The 15,820-nt window shown below is 46.3% G+C and overlaps 1 protein-coding gene across 2 annotated transcripts in view; it reads left to right on the top strand.

Annotated features, from left to right (window-relative positions):
* atad2b (ATPase family AAA domain containing 2B) overlaps positions 1-15,820 on the top strand; it is a 70,480-nt gene that overhangs the window by 18,084 nt on the left and 36,576 nt on the right. For both annotated transcript variants that reach the window (XM_075459452.1, XM_075459451.1), the window contains exons 20-24: positions 2,452-2,587; positions 3,895-4,088; positions 4,231-4,390; positions 6,900-7,022; positions 8,454-8,582. In XM_075459452.1, coding sequence (XP_075315567.1) covers positions 2,452-2,587; positions 3,895-4,088; positions 4,231-4,390; positions 6,900-7,022; positions 8,454-8,582 — 742 coding nt within the window. The remainder of the gene's footprint in view (positions 1-2,451; positions 2,588-3,894; positions 4,089-4,230; positions 4,391-6,899; positions 7,023-8,453; positions 8,583-15,820) is intronic.

Below are 15,820 nucleotides of genomic sequence, written 5' to 3'. Positions count from 1 at the left end.
CTTCGGACGCTGAGGTTAATCGCTGCTGTCTTTTATTATTTGAAGGTGAGCTGGAAAACCCAGATGGTGGAGGTGCATGACACCTAAAATGGGGATAACTCTACAAACTTTCACTGTGATACATTTGCTAACAGCAAGGTGGCAGCGTGCGCTCTTATGGGTGTAAATATCGTAACCGTTCAAACGGTCGTAATTAGCTGCTTTTGTGGGACGAGGGTTAAATGGCAGGAGAGAAGGGCGGGTGTTTCCGTGGCGACTCTCTCAGCAACATGCTCCAGCTCTCTTTTGTGGGTCCTGAGGTATTTCTAAATGGGACACCTAATCCCTCCTGCATGTCATGGATCCGCTCTCAAACATTTGTGTGGAGATACCCCCCGCAGGGATGCAAGGTCCAGGTCCAGCTGGAGGTCCAGCTGCCTCCGCGGATTCTTTTTAAAAAATTAAGTTTTTGAGCTCCTTTCGGATATCTGAGCCCCTCCGTGTTTCGTTCGGTCAGAGACCTTAAGTCACTCGCCACTTTACCGGCACACGTCTCACCATCTGCATTTTCTGGGTTCGATTTCTATTCGTAATGCTATTTTTCTTATTTTTTGTGCGAGTCGTTTCTGATCTGAGAACTCTGAGACTGTGTTTGGTCCGTGGTGACTCAGGCAGCCTTGAGTGCTTTACTTGCTTGAAAACACGAGGACCATTCCTCTCGAGCCAACTCCCTTTGACTCAAAGATCTTTTTGGTCCGAAAAGTGAGCTGTACATTCAGAAATGGTTTGTTAGAGATCCTTGAAGTGAATGGCAACAGTAAAGAATGAAGGCAGACAGTTTTGTTTTATGGTTGCTGTATCCAGGCAGAAATGACAGGTTTTCTTAGCAGAGTCTACTCTCTTATTCGCATACTTCTTATCTTTTTTTGAAATGCGTATATCTGTCCACACATCTCTGCTATCTTCCCTGCTGCTTTATATCACGATGAAGATTTCTTCCTGCTGTGTGCCGCATACACTTTAAATGTCTACAGATCCCCTGCTTTCTCACTCGTTTTTACTTTATTCCTCCTCCTTTTTTTTACAATTTTTTTTTTTTTTTAATTTTTATTTTTTTAAACCTACCGTCTGCTGAAGGGAGAGAACACAATCCAGAGGGCTGAACAAACTTGCCCCGAATAAGGCTCGGGATCGATATGACTGACGTGTCGGGGGAGATGTGAAGAGGAGAGGGCGGGTTTTGGTCAGCGGCACAGCTTCCTGGCAGGAGCGGCCTTGAGCTTCAGCTCGGGGATCCATGAAGCTCCCCCATCACTCTTTGGGGGGTGGGGGTTGTTCATTCTGCGTTTTTATTTCGTAAAGAAACGAACAAAACACAGCTACGACACAAGCTATTGATTTATATACTTTTGAACAGCTGAAACAGTCGGGCTTTGTTAAAAAAAAATATACCTAAACATTTTTGACCCAGACCAGCGAGATCCGCATCACCGTGGAGACGTTTGCTCGTGGCGAAAAAGCAGCCCGAGTCGCGGTCGACTAATTATGGGTTTATTTCTGTCCGCTGCTGATGTCGTTTATCACCAGAGCAGGGGGTCGTCCTCTAATGCCGACGCCATGTTGTTGATTTATTTAAACTGTGGAACACCAAACCTCAGTTATTTATCACCGTTACGTCTGCATTGTCTTTGCCATCTTAAGTGGCCCCATTCTTCACTGCGGAGTGCACTCTGTCTGCAGTGCACTTGTGCTGAAAGAAGGGGAGCTTGTCAGCTCAGTTAAAAATCCACGAGCAGTCGCAACTTTACTCTCCAGATGTGTCGGCTTCCCGATATGATTGCCGTGAGATTTATTCCTAACTTCCGCTCTTTGCAACGTGTCCTCCCCCTCTCCTTTAACCATTTCTCTGTCCACACAGCTCCTATACTATTCCAGTGTCAACACCACTACAGGCAAAGAAAGAACGACTTGAAAGATGTCTCAATTATTGTTCTGAATAAACTGTTGGTAAAGTGTACAAAATGGTACAATAATTTAGTAATAATTTTCATATAAATGGTTCTTTTTTTTTTTTTTTTATGCCGAACTTTATTGGCTCATTGTCCTGAAAAGCATTTACCTGAAGACTCCCTCCCTTTTTAAACAGTCGTGTCCTAAAAGCCCAAAAGCTCTGTCATTTGTTTTTACCCCGAAGCCATTAGTGTTTAGTTTTATTGCAACTGTAAGGCGATGGATCATCTGGATGATTTGCTCGGTGTCGGTTTCACCCCAGTAAAAATGATGAAAGACCATTTTTTCTTTTTTTTTTTTTTTTTACCTTCCTATTAGTGGAAAATAAACAGTTTCTCCTGCTTATTAAGTCGAGCGCTTGGATGCTGCTGAGCTCAGTTGTGTTTAAGCCCAGTGTTGACTGATGTAAAAGCGAGCCTCACACTGCCTACAAAGATCATTTCTCTCCCTCTTTAACCGCAGGTGAGAAGTATATTTCAGAGGACCTACGGGGAGGTGGTAGCACTGTGCCCTCCTGGAGAAGAGGAGAAGAGGAACTTCTTCTCTGACCTGCTGCTGGTTCAAGCAGCCAGACCTCCACCACGCCCCAGGAACACAGGTACACGCTCTGTTGGCGATCGCACACACACGCAGGATGAGACGCTTATGACTCATCGCTGCTGTCAGTACTAGATGGCAGTGTTTCCCCTCCTGTTTTCAATCTCTCCCACAGTCTCTCTCTCTCTCTCTTTTATTTAAACTTTGTGCAGAGGTATAAAAACAGATCTTTTCTGATTTGCATGCTTGTGGAAAGTTGAGCTTTTCTTTTTGACGGTGGAGGGGACCATGGAAATCATGACCGTCTTTATTCCTCACCAGCATCAAAATTGGGGGGCCCCACCACCTATCAGTCACATCCCCATCCTCTGCAGCCGCCACATGTGGCTGCACCATCGCTCCCACAGCTCTCTGTTCCAGTTTAGTATAAGGACTTTCAGATGGAAATGGTGCCCCCCCCCCCATTTGTCTACGAACGCTCATCGATGCGAGGCGAGGGGTCTACAGGGCCTCCCGCCTTCCTCAGACAGCAGTCCGACTTCCAGCAGGGAGGCCGGCAGAAAAAGCGCGGAGGGGAATGGCTCCAAAATGGCTCAGCTGCGATTTGCCATAATTAGAATCAAGATTGCTGTTCGGGAGTGAAGCGCCCTTAGGTGCTGTAGACTCTTCCTAACGATGTCAGCAGGTGCCTTGGGCAAGCACCGGCATATTGGGGAAGAGGATTGGGGGGGGGGGATCTGCTTGCTATTCTTCATCACCCGGCCACTGGCCACAGGCTAATCCTTGGTGAATTTCAAAACCTCAGTTTTTGTGGTGTAACGGCAGGATTTATTTCTTTTTTTCTTTTTGTCCATCTGAAATCTTCTTAAATCCTGCTTTTTTTCCCCCCAGTTTGCAGTGGTGTTAAAAAGCGATCTCTTGCATAGTTGCTTGTAGCTCTTTGCCCTGAAGCTTAGCTTAGGCCTTGTTTTGTGTTGTTTGAACAAAAACAACACCAAGACACCAAGACTATACTTTTCATTCTGAATCTGCTTTAGTTATTTATTTCAGAGGTGTGTTTTTTTTTTTTTTTTTTTTTTTCTCTTTGGGAGCACTTGTGGCCTTTACTTGACTGTAGGTAGACAGGAAAGGGGGCAGAGAGCGTGGGGAGAGCCCCCGGGACGGAGCTCGGACCCAAGCCAGAGGAATACCAGCTTCTTTACTCGGGGCTCAACCTGAAGCAGTTGAGCTACACGCCGCCCGATCTTTGGTTAATCTTTGGTTAATGTATTTTCTTGTGGATCTGAGCTTAATGGGGGAAGAAATATCTAGTTGGCAAAGTACACCGTTTAACCCCTGGATTTTTCTCTGTTGGCGGTCTCCCAACAGCGAGGTGTGAAGTATTGCTGCCAGTGGCGGAGGCTCCAGGCCCCAGGGTCCTATCGGCAGAGGAGCAGCGCCGCCTGGCTGAACAGGAGGAAAACACATTACGGGAGCTCCGACTCTTTCTCAGGGACGTGACCAAGCGCCTGGCCACTGACAAACGCTTCAACATCTTCAGCAAGCCAGTTGACATTGAGGAGGTAAAGTTGCACGGCTTCATGAAGGCACCTAGCCTCATTAACCGGTTGGCTGGGGCGGGGCTTTTTTCTTCTTTTTTTTTTTTCTTTCTTTCTTTCTTCTCTCCGGCTTCTATTAAAATGAACTTTGGCATTTGTGTGTCAGGTGTCAGACTACCTGGAGGTGATTAGGCAGCCCATGGACCTTTCCACAGTCATGACCAAGATTGACACTCACCGGTATTTGACAGCCAAGGATTTCCTGGTGGACGTCGACCTCATTTGCAGCAACGCTTTAGAATACAATCCTGACAAGGATCCTGGAGGTGAGGACTACAGCACTTGACATGCTCCTGAATACACATGCAAACACCGTAAGCTCCTGTTCATAAGTATACATGCAGCGTACATGTTCCTTCACCTCCACAAACGCCATCATAAAGGCAGAAGCCAGCCTTTTAAATTGACACGCTTTTTACATTGTAATAAAGCTTCACAGCTCCGAACATGTACAGAAACTCTTGAGAAGCTGTAGCGGGAACGCACTGTAGGCTCGATTTTCTGTTGTTATGTTCTGTTAGGTTCACTTTAACAAGATGCTCATCCTCTAATTGTATTATGTCTCGTGTTAAATTCCCCAAGTAGAGTATTTTACATGTTTTTGGTATCTTATATCCTATTATATTTTGTAAACCCCTCCATAGTTTGTCCCAGTATCCTTTTAACTTTTGGCAGGACCAGAATATATGTGTATGGTCAGCATCTATGTGACCACATGCTCTCCAGCATGGTTGTTGAGTAGACACCACTCCTTTCCTAATCTTTGGAGTTAGAAAAAATCTGACCATATTCTTCCATTTGAATTCTCTCCAGATCCTGGAGCTTGTGGACGTGCACTGCGTTTTACAGATATTAAACCACTCTTCCTCAGTTATTTGTTCTTTCAATTCCTTCTCCCATTTTTCTTTGATATAAAGAGAGGAAGACTTTCTGCATGACATCAAACTTCTATATAGGACTGAGATTACTCTGCATTTTTTACCTTCAAATGCTCTCCGAAATACCTCAATAACTTCATTATCAGTGTCAGTTTTTATCTCCTTCTCATAATAGTACTTTATTTGAAGGTAGTGATATTGTTCATGTTTATCGAATCCCAATCTCGTATAACCCTTTCTTAAGCATAAACTGGGCTTAGTAGTAAGTGCTGGAACACACGTGTAAACACAAAGAGTCTTGTTACTGTTTCAATTTAAACATGCATTGGATTTATAGTTGCGTGTAAATACTGCATTTAGAACACGGAACACACACAAAATCCCCCTCATGATGTAATACTCTGATTATAAGTGACGGTTGCCTGCATTCGGACCTTAAAGTTAATGACTATTTTAATTCTTGCCGTGTGTGTTTTAGCTGCTGCACTTCTTTTGCTAGAACGTGGCTGCCTGATATTAATGGGAGGCAATTCTCTGCCCAAATGAATAAATCATATCAGCATCTTTGCAGGCAAGAGCCTGGGTCATTTGTTAGAATGCAAGGGCTACAAATGATACACTAAAAGGGAGAAAATGTAATTAGGCATTTTAATAAAGAAGACTTAACAGAGCCTGTTCCCTGCTCGCCCCGTGCGTGGCCCAGGGAATATGACCCACAGTTACGCTGCCGGGCAAGTTCGGCCCCGGCTCTGAGTGCAGGGAAAAAGCCTCATTATCCCTCAGCGGTCTGTTTCTTCTTGTTCACTGAAAGTCCTGTGTGCAGCCGCACCAGTTTTCCGTGTGTTTCACCTCCCCGCTTTGCTAAATGATAACTGCGCCGAAAAAGGGGGCGACGTCTCCGTTCTCCATGACGCGGCCGAGTGTCACAAACACGACGTCAGCTGTGCTTGAGGGGAAGCGGCGATGGTGACTTTAATTGATTCATTTGAAGCTTTGAAGGAACTCGAGAGCTGCAGTGCTGTTTGTCGGCGCGTTCGTGGCCTGTAGATGCTCGAAAGGCCTCCGCTGAGCTCTCGCCATCCTACCTGGCCTCTGACACCTCTTACTGACGGACATTTTTACCCTCAAAAAACGCACTTGAATCTCCACACACTTCACCCACTCCGTATAAAAGTTGCACGTATATACACACACACACACACACACACACACACACACACAAAATTTGCCTCCGTTGCAATTAAGCAGCCATCTTCCAATTAGACTGCAGAAGTTGGCAGATTGTGACCCCTCTGCCCCTCTATGCCTGAACTGTTCTCCTACTGCCTGCTGTAATGAGAAACTGTCTGTTTACAGCGGCTACGCCTTTAGCCTGCGTCTGCAGCTCGGTCTTTATTTTCCCTCCGTGGATGCAGAGGCATCGAGGGAAATGGGAAATCTAATGATGCTATGGCGCATATACAGAGCAAGAGGCGCGGGGAGCTGTGCGGGTTTAAGGAACCTTGGATAATGAGTGTGGATTTAACGAATGTTTGTTTGTGTCGTCCCACCTTCTGCCTTATCTGTGAAGCGAAATCGATGCTTTAATGCATGTGTTGTGCCTGAAAGCATTTCTTAATAAAGGCGCCTACATCCTGTTATCGAAAGTGTGCGAAAATGCTGCGGCCGTCTTTCTCACACATGCACTCGCAATAGATTATTCGCCTGGAACGTGCGATTCGTGGAGGACATGCCTTAAAGGTGCGAAGAAAATAAACGAATATGGAAACTTTCGTGGCCGAGTTGCTGTTAGACGGCTGTGCTGCGTTCAGGATTGTACAGAAAACCAGAGTTTGCAACATTAGCAGCCATTAGTTTGACTGTCTCCCCCCCACCTCTCCACCCCTTCCCTTCTCAGACAAGGTGATCCGGCACAGAGCGAGCAGTTTGAAGGACACGGCCCATGCTATATTTGCTGCTGAGCTGGATCCCGAGTTCGACCGCATGTGTGAAGAGATCAAGGTGGCACGCAGCAAAAGGGGTAAGGACTTCATTTTAACTGGGAAAACAGCCTCTTTGGCAGATTATTTAAGAAAATAGAAATGTGGTTTTAGGGTGGTCCCACAATACTTGATGGAGCAATTCACTTTTGTTTTTAGGGCAGCGTATGTGGCAGAGACAGACGTGACGCCCGAGGCTCTAGTCTTTCAGACAGCACCTTCTGTGCTCGCTGTCTGCCTGACGCGCTGCATTTGTACACTCGCCAAACAGCCCCGAGCGGTGCCGAGCGGACGCCGGGCAAATCCAAATTAGCCCTTATGCACATAGAAACACTCATACGGCGTAGCTAAATGATGCACTTAAGCCAATTATTGACTCTTTATGTAACTTTTTAAATATTAAGCACAAAGACATAGGATCAAATGTAAATATTCCTGTTGCTTTGCTTGCCCACATGGGAATAAGCTAATTAACACATTCCCTTACACGGTGCTCGTCCTCACGAATGTAAGGCGTAGTTCCTAAGCAACGCAATTCATATTTATTTAGTTTCGTCTCAACAAAACCAGGCTTGGGTCCGGCTGTAAAGTTTCTTCACACAAAGCAGATTGTGCTGCGGTTGGACAGAAACTCCATAACTCCGCGTGGGTCGTTGCTTCATCACCAACTTACAGGTTACGCTGGTTCTTGTAGCTACGTGCGCATTTATAAATGATTGCTCCAGACGGAGACATCACGGGCAATTGACAAACCCGCAGTCCAACTCCTGGGTCTGCCTGCGTTCCATTCTGCTTCTAAACATCTCGGGCCTCATCACATCTATAGATTTTGTGTTTCTTCTACGCAGAATGCCGAGTTCTGGGTTTAAACTTTAATTTAGTATATGCGCAGAGGGCCTGTTGACATTTGACCCGGGGCCTTAACGAGGAGGCAGTTCTTCAGAAGTCAGCCGGTCCGGACGTAAAATCCATCAATTAGCTCAGAGCCACGCGATGTCCAGTCGCAGCCGCGTTCGGAACTCGCAGCGAATCTGCGGGGGGCTTATTTTCCTCCGTGAGCTGTGAGACGTTTGGCTAAAAAACTTCGAGATCACCGAATGTTTCCAGACTCCAGTTGGGTTTTTCATTCCTGTCACACTCGGGGTGTGAGTCGGGCATTTTATATAAACAGTGAAAACTATGTCTTTGTAGATTTTTTTTAATATATTTATATAAATGTTAATATCTGTATTAGGTGACATGTAGTAGTGCTCTGCTTGGTATATTACAACCCTTTGGCCATCGTTGTCTTGCTGAAGTAGCTTCCCTGCTTTTTGCTGCTTTTTTTTAAACACACTAACACTCTCTCCCCTCAGCAGTATGTTTTTTGAAGTGCGTCTCACATTTACACAAACCGAATTGCTCATGCAAACCAAACACACATGGTGTTGTCGATAACTTCTTGCATGTCTGTGTGTGTGTGTGTGCCGCAGACCTCCTGTTGCCAGCTCAGCTGACAGCAGCTCCGGCTGCTTTGCCAAGTCGAAAGCACCACGGCGCAGGAGAGGAGCCGTCCAGGAGCAGCACTCTTGGCGAAGCCGCTGACAAACCGTGCATCACCAGTGAGTATTCATTCAGCCTTTTTACCACCGCAGCACCTGAACCGGGCGCCTGCTGAGACCTGCAGGGCGACCGCGCGCGCCTCCATAACCTAAACGCTCACGAGTACAAATTAGGCGATGGCCTCGTTGAGGCAGGAGATGCACAACTCGAAGACGAATGCTTCTTTTTTTTTCTTGCCCCCTGTCTGATGCACCAGCAAGCGGCTGTGTAATATTACAACGGTGAACCAGATGTACGCAGTGCCACACGCCCACCTGCTCGCAGACGGCAACACGGGGAGCAGCCTCATTAGTAAGGCTCGCTCTCTCTTTGCCACTCAGAACATGACCACGCCACAGAGCAATTACATGCCCACCTGTGGTAACCGGCAGGTGCCTGAGGGTGAAGGAAGAGCCAGGGATGGGCAGGGGGGCAGACTAATGAGGCTGTTACCTGGACAAATCAGAGTTAAGCAGGTTGTTTGCGTCATCCGAAAGGGGGAAGAAGCCCTTCGGCTTTAACTCAGACAAAGGAGAAAACACACGAGCTAGAGGAAGGGCCCCAGAGAAGTGCTCCTATCAACTCGTATATCTGAGCAGTATTGGATGAAAAACTGTTTTCCATGTCAAAATGTTCCATATTTTTTTATTTTGTGGCCAAATTAATCGCCTGAAGTAATAATGGCCATTTTTTTCTGTTGGCAAAATTCAGCATCTTTGTGTGTCTGTGTGTGCAGTACAGCAGATCAACACTAGATGGTGCTTGTCTCCCATGAGAGGGTCCCTAATGGAACCCCTGCTGTGTGGGTAAACAATTTCTTTTTCAGGGGAGATGCTGCCTACTTAGTCTTAATGGGCAAATATAAAGAGTGTAAGACTCAAAAGAAAATGAGCTAAAACATCATTTATCTGCGCAGATCTGTTTAATTTGGTTGTGTTAAGGATGACATCCAGTATGAGGTATTGGCCTTCAGAAGCTACTTTTCGCTGTAGTCTCTGTAAAGCCAAATGTCACAGATGCGGACCGCCAATTTAGAAGCACTTGGGAGGGTTGTTATCAGCCTCCACCAGAGGTGTAATTAATTAGGCTAAGTCAGGTGATTAATCTGTGACAGTGCCAGCTAGTTCTCACTTGGAGTGCCACAGCAAGGCACCTATTAGGCTAATTGATCAGTGTAAGTTATGTCTTGAGAGATGACTCGAGCTCACGACGAAAGCACAGTGCATATGGTGGAGGGGGAGATGCCAATCTCTGTGCCAACGCTGAGGAAACGAGCGGGGAAATGTTATCCGGGTCACTCCCGGGGTTGGTGGCTTTTCCGTTATCTTTGGTGGAAGGTCAGGACACTTGAAGGTTGAAGTTATCCTCCATCATTACCTGCAGGTGGGGCCCTATCTGGGGCTGGCTCCTGCAGCTCTGTAGGGCTTTTATCTAGGCCACCTTTCCCCCTCTCTTCCCATGCCCCTTTTCCATTTGCCTGGAGCTGAGAGTTGCCTGTGACATTCAGATAGCGCCGAGTGGTGGCAGGGATGAGACGTGCTGCTCGGAACCACGCAGAAGGTTACGCGGAGGGCTTTTTTGAAGGCTAGTGATATTTCTGAATCAGCTGTTAAAAGCAGTCATAGAGCGTATATGCCCAGTTGTTGAGATGCAGAGTGCTGGTACAGCCGCCGCCTCCAGGTCGCTCGGGGTCAGGGAGACACTGCTGTTAATGGGCAAGAAAACGGGGAGGGCGGGGTTCCCATTAGCCTGGGTGGATGCTCCGTCATGGTTTCTGTGTTCTCTCCCAGTCTCTCAGCCTCCACCAATTCGGTCACTCCCTCCCAGGAGGAGCAGAAAACCCAAAGCCCATTACCATAGGCCACCGGCCTGGGTTCACTCGTAGTGCATCACCACAAGGATCTGGTTCATACGGAGTGCCTTCCTTTCATTCATAATTAAGTCCTCTAGGGCTTTTTTTTTTCACTGATGTTTAACAAGCTGAATCGGTCGGTTTCTGCAACGCCCCGAGGCTGTATGTTGATGAACTTCATCTTATTGTTCTATCTATTTTACACTTAGTCATAAGTGTCACCTTGCATTCCCACCTTGCCAAAGCGTGTGTTGTGTTGTTTTCTTCTAAATTTCACCTTAGCAGGTTGACTTGATAGAAAAAAAACAAAAGTTGCCGACTGTTTCACCACTGCCGGAGAAAACACGTCAACTGCTAAACTATTTTTAGGCAGAAAGGAAGAATAATGCAGAGACTGCATAATATGTCCTCCATATCGCTCAACAGCACGCCCAAGGCATCAGCCACCAGGCTGCATTTATATAGATAGAACGCCGAAGTGTCTCGCCTCTCCCGCTTGCCTTGTATCTCGCGTTATGGTAAACAGACGGCTCCTCTCCCCATTTCCCGATGTCAATCCATCACAGGGCCTTGATGGGATATCCAAATTCATAATAAACACTCATTTCGCCTCAGGCTAAAGCAGTTACTGCATAAAAGCAAGGCCTGGGTTTTTTTCGCTTGGGACAAAAAGGACAACAGGCACAGCTTGTGATGTGCTCTGTCGGCCACAGTGCAAAAGGAAATGGGTTAATCGGAAGATGATTGTTTTTTTGGTAAAGAAAGGAGAAGAAGACAATTCTATCAACCTTTCTAATATGTGGCTTTTATATTTAAATGGACGTTGGACCCTCTGCCCTTACGAAGCCAGTGTGTATTGCATGATATCTGATTCGCATGACATTTCTTCTCGGCTACCTGCAGCAAACAGCAGTCGAAAGTCGTTTTTTTGTATGAAACTCCAACCTTAAATGCGTATTTGACCACACATTTTGACACAGTCCAAGCAGCTGATTAAATTGAAATGATCCAAAACCTTGCAAAACTGGGACTGGAAGGTGTGGGGGTGAGATTGCCACCTCTCATGTAGGTGACCTGGGTTCAAATCCCCTGCATGCAAGGTACTACCTCCAGTAGGGGTCCTTAGGCAAGACCCCCCCTTACCCTACCCACCTACCTGTAAGTCGCTTTGGATAAAAGCTTCTGCCAAATGCATAAAAACATAAACAAAAATCCAGACAAGATTAAAAGAGAAAGAGGACTTTAAGTTTCTTTTTAATCACTAACACCCAGTCGCTTGAAATCTTTGCTTCTCGGGCGGGGTTCCATGGTTTCCTGCGTGGTTTTAGGGCCGTTTTCAGTTGCTTTTGTTATGTTGTGTAATCCCGAGCTCAGCCGTACCATCAGGAACCCCCCCCCCCCCCCCCTCCTTCTTTTTCCAACTAAGGATCGCTCTTTATGACTCTGCCTCGACAACAACCCTAAACAAATAAGCAAAGTAAGGTTTGGGTGTGTGTGTCTTTTTTATATCTGAAGATTAAAATCTCACATGTCAGTTCTTATAGAAAACTCTTCTGAGCAGCTTCTAGCACAGACCGAAGATGATGAATCGTCTTCTTCTGAGGGTGCAATATTTCCTCGGCTTCTTAAGGGACAAAATTAGAGCGTTGGCCGAAAAATAAGCATCTCGCCTGAAGCTGACACGGAGACGTTATTGGTTATTAGAAATGGACACTGTGTGTGTGTGTGTGTGTGTGTGTGTGTTCTTTTTGTTTTGCTTTTTCTTCTCAAGCTGCTTCTCGGCTTTCTGGGAGAAGAAGGTTGAGCTGCACACTCTCACACCCTGTGGCGCTTACTAATAAAATCCATGCAAAGCCCTGAGCATAAGCTGCCATTTTGTGGGCACAGATGCCTCTTGGATCATTGTGGCACCGAGCGTGAAATGAATGTAAAATCAGCTGCGATGCCTCCACGCATTGTCTCAGACAGCAGAGGAGTTGACGTCGGAGGTGGTGACTGAAGACTCCGTGTGTGGATCTTTTTTCGCTCGGAGCGCAGCCCCGTTCCCAGTCACTGCTTTTTGCTAAGTGCGCGCACTTAACACGGCCCCTCTTCACGGGATTTTAATGTCTGTGTTTTATTGCAGCGCAATTTCGACAACTATATATATTATTGTAAACAGCTTTACATCTCTGCCTGAGAGAAATGAGCCTGGTGAGTTTCCGCTGAATGATTGAGAGCCGCTGCTCAGAGCCTCTGTGCATGCACAATGACGACAAGCTGTGCTGCCTAAAGACGAGAGAAAGGTGATGGGGAAAGAAGAAGGATGAGGGTGGGATGGGAGGGGGGTTTGAGTGCCGGACAGAAAGTGTTATATTGCTGACGATGCGCAGTCAAGATGAATGGTTGCTGCCGTTTCCAGAAGCAGGGTTGGGCGTGAGATTAGGGCAAGGGTGAGCACTGAAAATACTGCCGGTGTCGAGGGGTCCGCATTGCTCTTTTTGGGCGGGGGAAAAAAAAAAAAAACGTCGTTTATCATTTTAAATCGCTTTAAATCCGCTTTCTGAAGTCAAAGCATTGCATTAAACTTTTTAAAAACGACGTTTCTGCTGATAGATTGCTCGGGCCGACTGGCTTGGACCTCAAATGCAACTTGTTGTTTTTAAATCCTTCAGTCTTCCAGCTGGTAATTGACAGGCTTGGATTTTCACAAAGCCGTGCCGCCATTCCAATTATTGCGGAATCTTGCAGTTTGTGCTTTGTGTGATTACAAAGGGAGTCTTCTTTTACACTGTCTCTTCTCTCTCTCTCTCTCTCTCTCTCTCTCTCTCTCTCTCTCTCTCTCTCTCTCTCTCCGCAGCCCAACGCTGCAGCATTTAGTCTGAACTACAAACAGGACATTTTTTACAGGCCCTCCCGGGGTTTTACTCTCATTGTTTTGACCATGGTGGAGTCGATTAGTCAATGTCAGTAAACATCAGAAGATGGTAAACGCCAACCAGCCTAATGGGCCGCTTTCCCCTCTTTCTGCCTCGTTCTGATAAGTTGTAATTGACTGGAACAATCGCACAAACATGATGCATTAGAGCTTGATTGGTTGGAATTACTTATGGATTTGTTTGTGAGACCCAAATTATCTTTTGGACTTTGGGCACTACTTCATGCAAGGTGACATGGTATCTGTTTACTCATTACGGTAGCTGCCTTGTGCATGGTTCGCAATTGAAGCGGTGATTTATTTATGTATTCATTTTAAGACTCAGACGCTGGACGTCTGACGCCCTGTTTAGTTTCTGATTGTTATTTATTCTTTAACGAATGCTGAATCATTTGGGTTGAATCGTTTTCGGTTAACTTCTTAAACGCCAGCTCAACCTATGCATCCCATCCACGCTCGCCCATCACGGGACTCTGCAGGAGACGAGACGGACCAGGCAGGATTCTTTAATGACACTGAATTGCCTCCACGATCCAGGCCGATCGCCCCCATCTTCATTAAACCCAGAGACGAGAAGTGCGTTTCTCAACAAAGCTGCCCTTTTCCAGCTAAACGCTCATTAGGACACGTCGTAAGAGTCGAGGGCATTTGTGTAACTGCTCATCTCTGCTCTGCCCGTGTCAGGCCTGTCGGTCGTCTAATATTTATTGAACCTTCTCATCTGCGGCGTGTTGGTTACTGACGGTCACGCAGCGGCTGCAGAAAGATTTCGAGTTGAGCTTTTGCCATCGTCCAATCACGACCGCCAGTTAGCTACAGTCGAAGAAGAGCTGATTCCAATTTCCGAGTTATTTTTGTTTATTTCTTTTAAAGGTCTAACCGCCAGATTTTTAATTTACTTTCTTAGACGGCTGAGCAACACAGGAGCAAGAGAGGAAGAAAAAAACCAAACAGATTCCTCGAAATGATCCAGAAACTGAGGTCTCAAGTGAATTCCCTTGGAGATGAAGAGCACACGCAGGATGCATTTCCTGTGTGCAGCTGTACGTTTTCATCAAGACGAGTGTTGACAGTTTGTGTGAAGTGAGCGATTGGCCGCGCTTTGGGAAGCTCTGCAGTCAGAACCGTCGAATCAGCCGAACTCCAAATTCTCGAGCAATCGATGGTAATCCCCACAGCACCTCCAAGCCAAACACCAAGCTCAGCACGGGGTAGTTAGTCAAGGTTATCCTGCATTTATGCACAGACTCCAGGTAAATTGCTGTTAGCTATTGAAAACCAACATAGTCCTAAAACTTAAAAACCCTTTTTTTCCTGTCAAGGAGACACAAAATTATGTAAGCTGCGGTCTAAATAATTGGAGCGGTTGATTGCAGCCTGGGAGCCCGTTCTCAGTCAGAGTCGTCTGCTTAATATGCTGAAGTTTCTTTCAGGGACCCATCAGAATTATTCGGTGCAGAATAAACTTTATTCAACCCCCGTAGCTGCATGAAAATGTCCTGGAAAAAGTTTGAGTGGCGATCGGATGACTTTGTAGAGGACGAAGCGAAAGTCGGCCGCGTCAGGAAGCAGACGTTTGTTCAGCATCCAAGCAAATGATCGGCTCGGCTCGGCTTGTTGAGATTTTTTGTAAAAGTCAACGTGTCTTTTAAAGGAGAAAGCTAATCCAGAAATGTGGGCACGTAGGGGAAAGGATCCGTGTGTAAACGCCGTTTGATTTAATATCCCATACTGCCGAGTTCCATTATCATACACCGGTGACAACCTGAATCTCTTAACAGGCTCACAGGGTCCCTAATTGTATTTAATCGAATCAGTTTAGCGTGTGGAAGAGCTCCAGCAAAGCGCCACAGCCGTCGGACAGAGAGGGAATGTGATACCTTCTGATTTCTGACTTCTGAGAAGGTCAGAAGAACGGAAATGAGCACAGCAGCTATATCATGCATTCAGCTGTAATGTCACTAATAAGTTCTCATATCGGGCCTGTGGGTTGTGGTTATTTTTGAATGAGTTGGCAGTGGAATTCTGTCACTTGTTCGGTTCTATAAATATTCACAGGAGGTATATTATAAAATAAGAAAAAGTCACCTTTTACTGCGCTCTTGTTTATGTGACTTCACTCCCAAGCTCTAAAACACAACCCCGTCGCTTTGCTCGATGTTCGGCTCAACCCTACTAGCTCAGGGTGCTTTATCCAGCCTCCTTAGTCTTAATTGTCTCACCCCCCCCCCCCCAAGTATTCTTTTGGGCTTTTTTATGCCTTTATTGGATAGGACAGTGGAGAGAGACAGGAAGCAGGGGGCAGAGAGGGGGAACAACATGCAGCAAAGGGCCGTCCAATGCGGGACTCAAACCGGGGCCAGCTGCAGCGAGGACTAGAGCCTCTTGTACATGGTGCGCCTGCTCAACCCACTACGCCACGGACCAGCCCAATTGGCTCATCTTTAAATTCACATTATGCCACTTTCACCGTACTTCCAAAGTGAGAG

Source organism: Odontesthes bonariensis, chromosome 24, assembly GCF_027942865.1.
Source record: "Odontesthes bonariensis isolate fOdoBon6 chromosome 24, fOdoBon6.hap1, whole genome shotgun sequence".
NCBI lineage: Eukaryota > Metazoa > Chordata > Actinopteri > Atheriniformes > Atherinopsidae > Odontesthes > Odontesthes bonariensis.
This window is presented reverse-complemented; position numbering and strand designations above follow the sequence as displayed.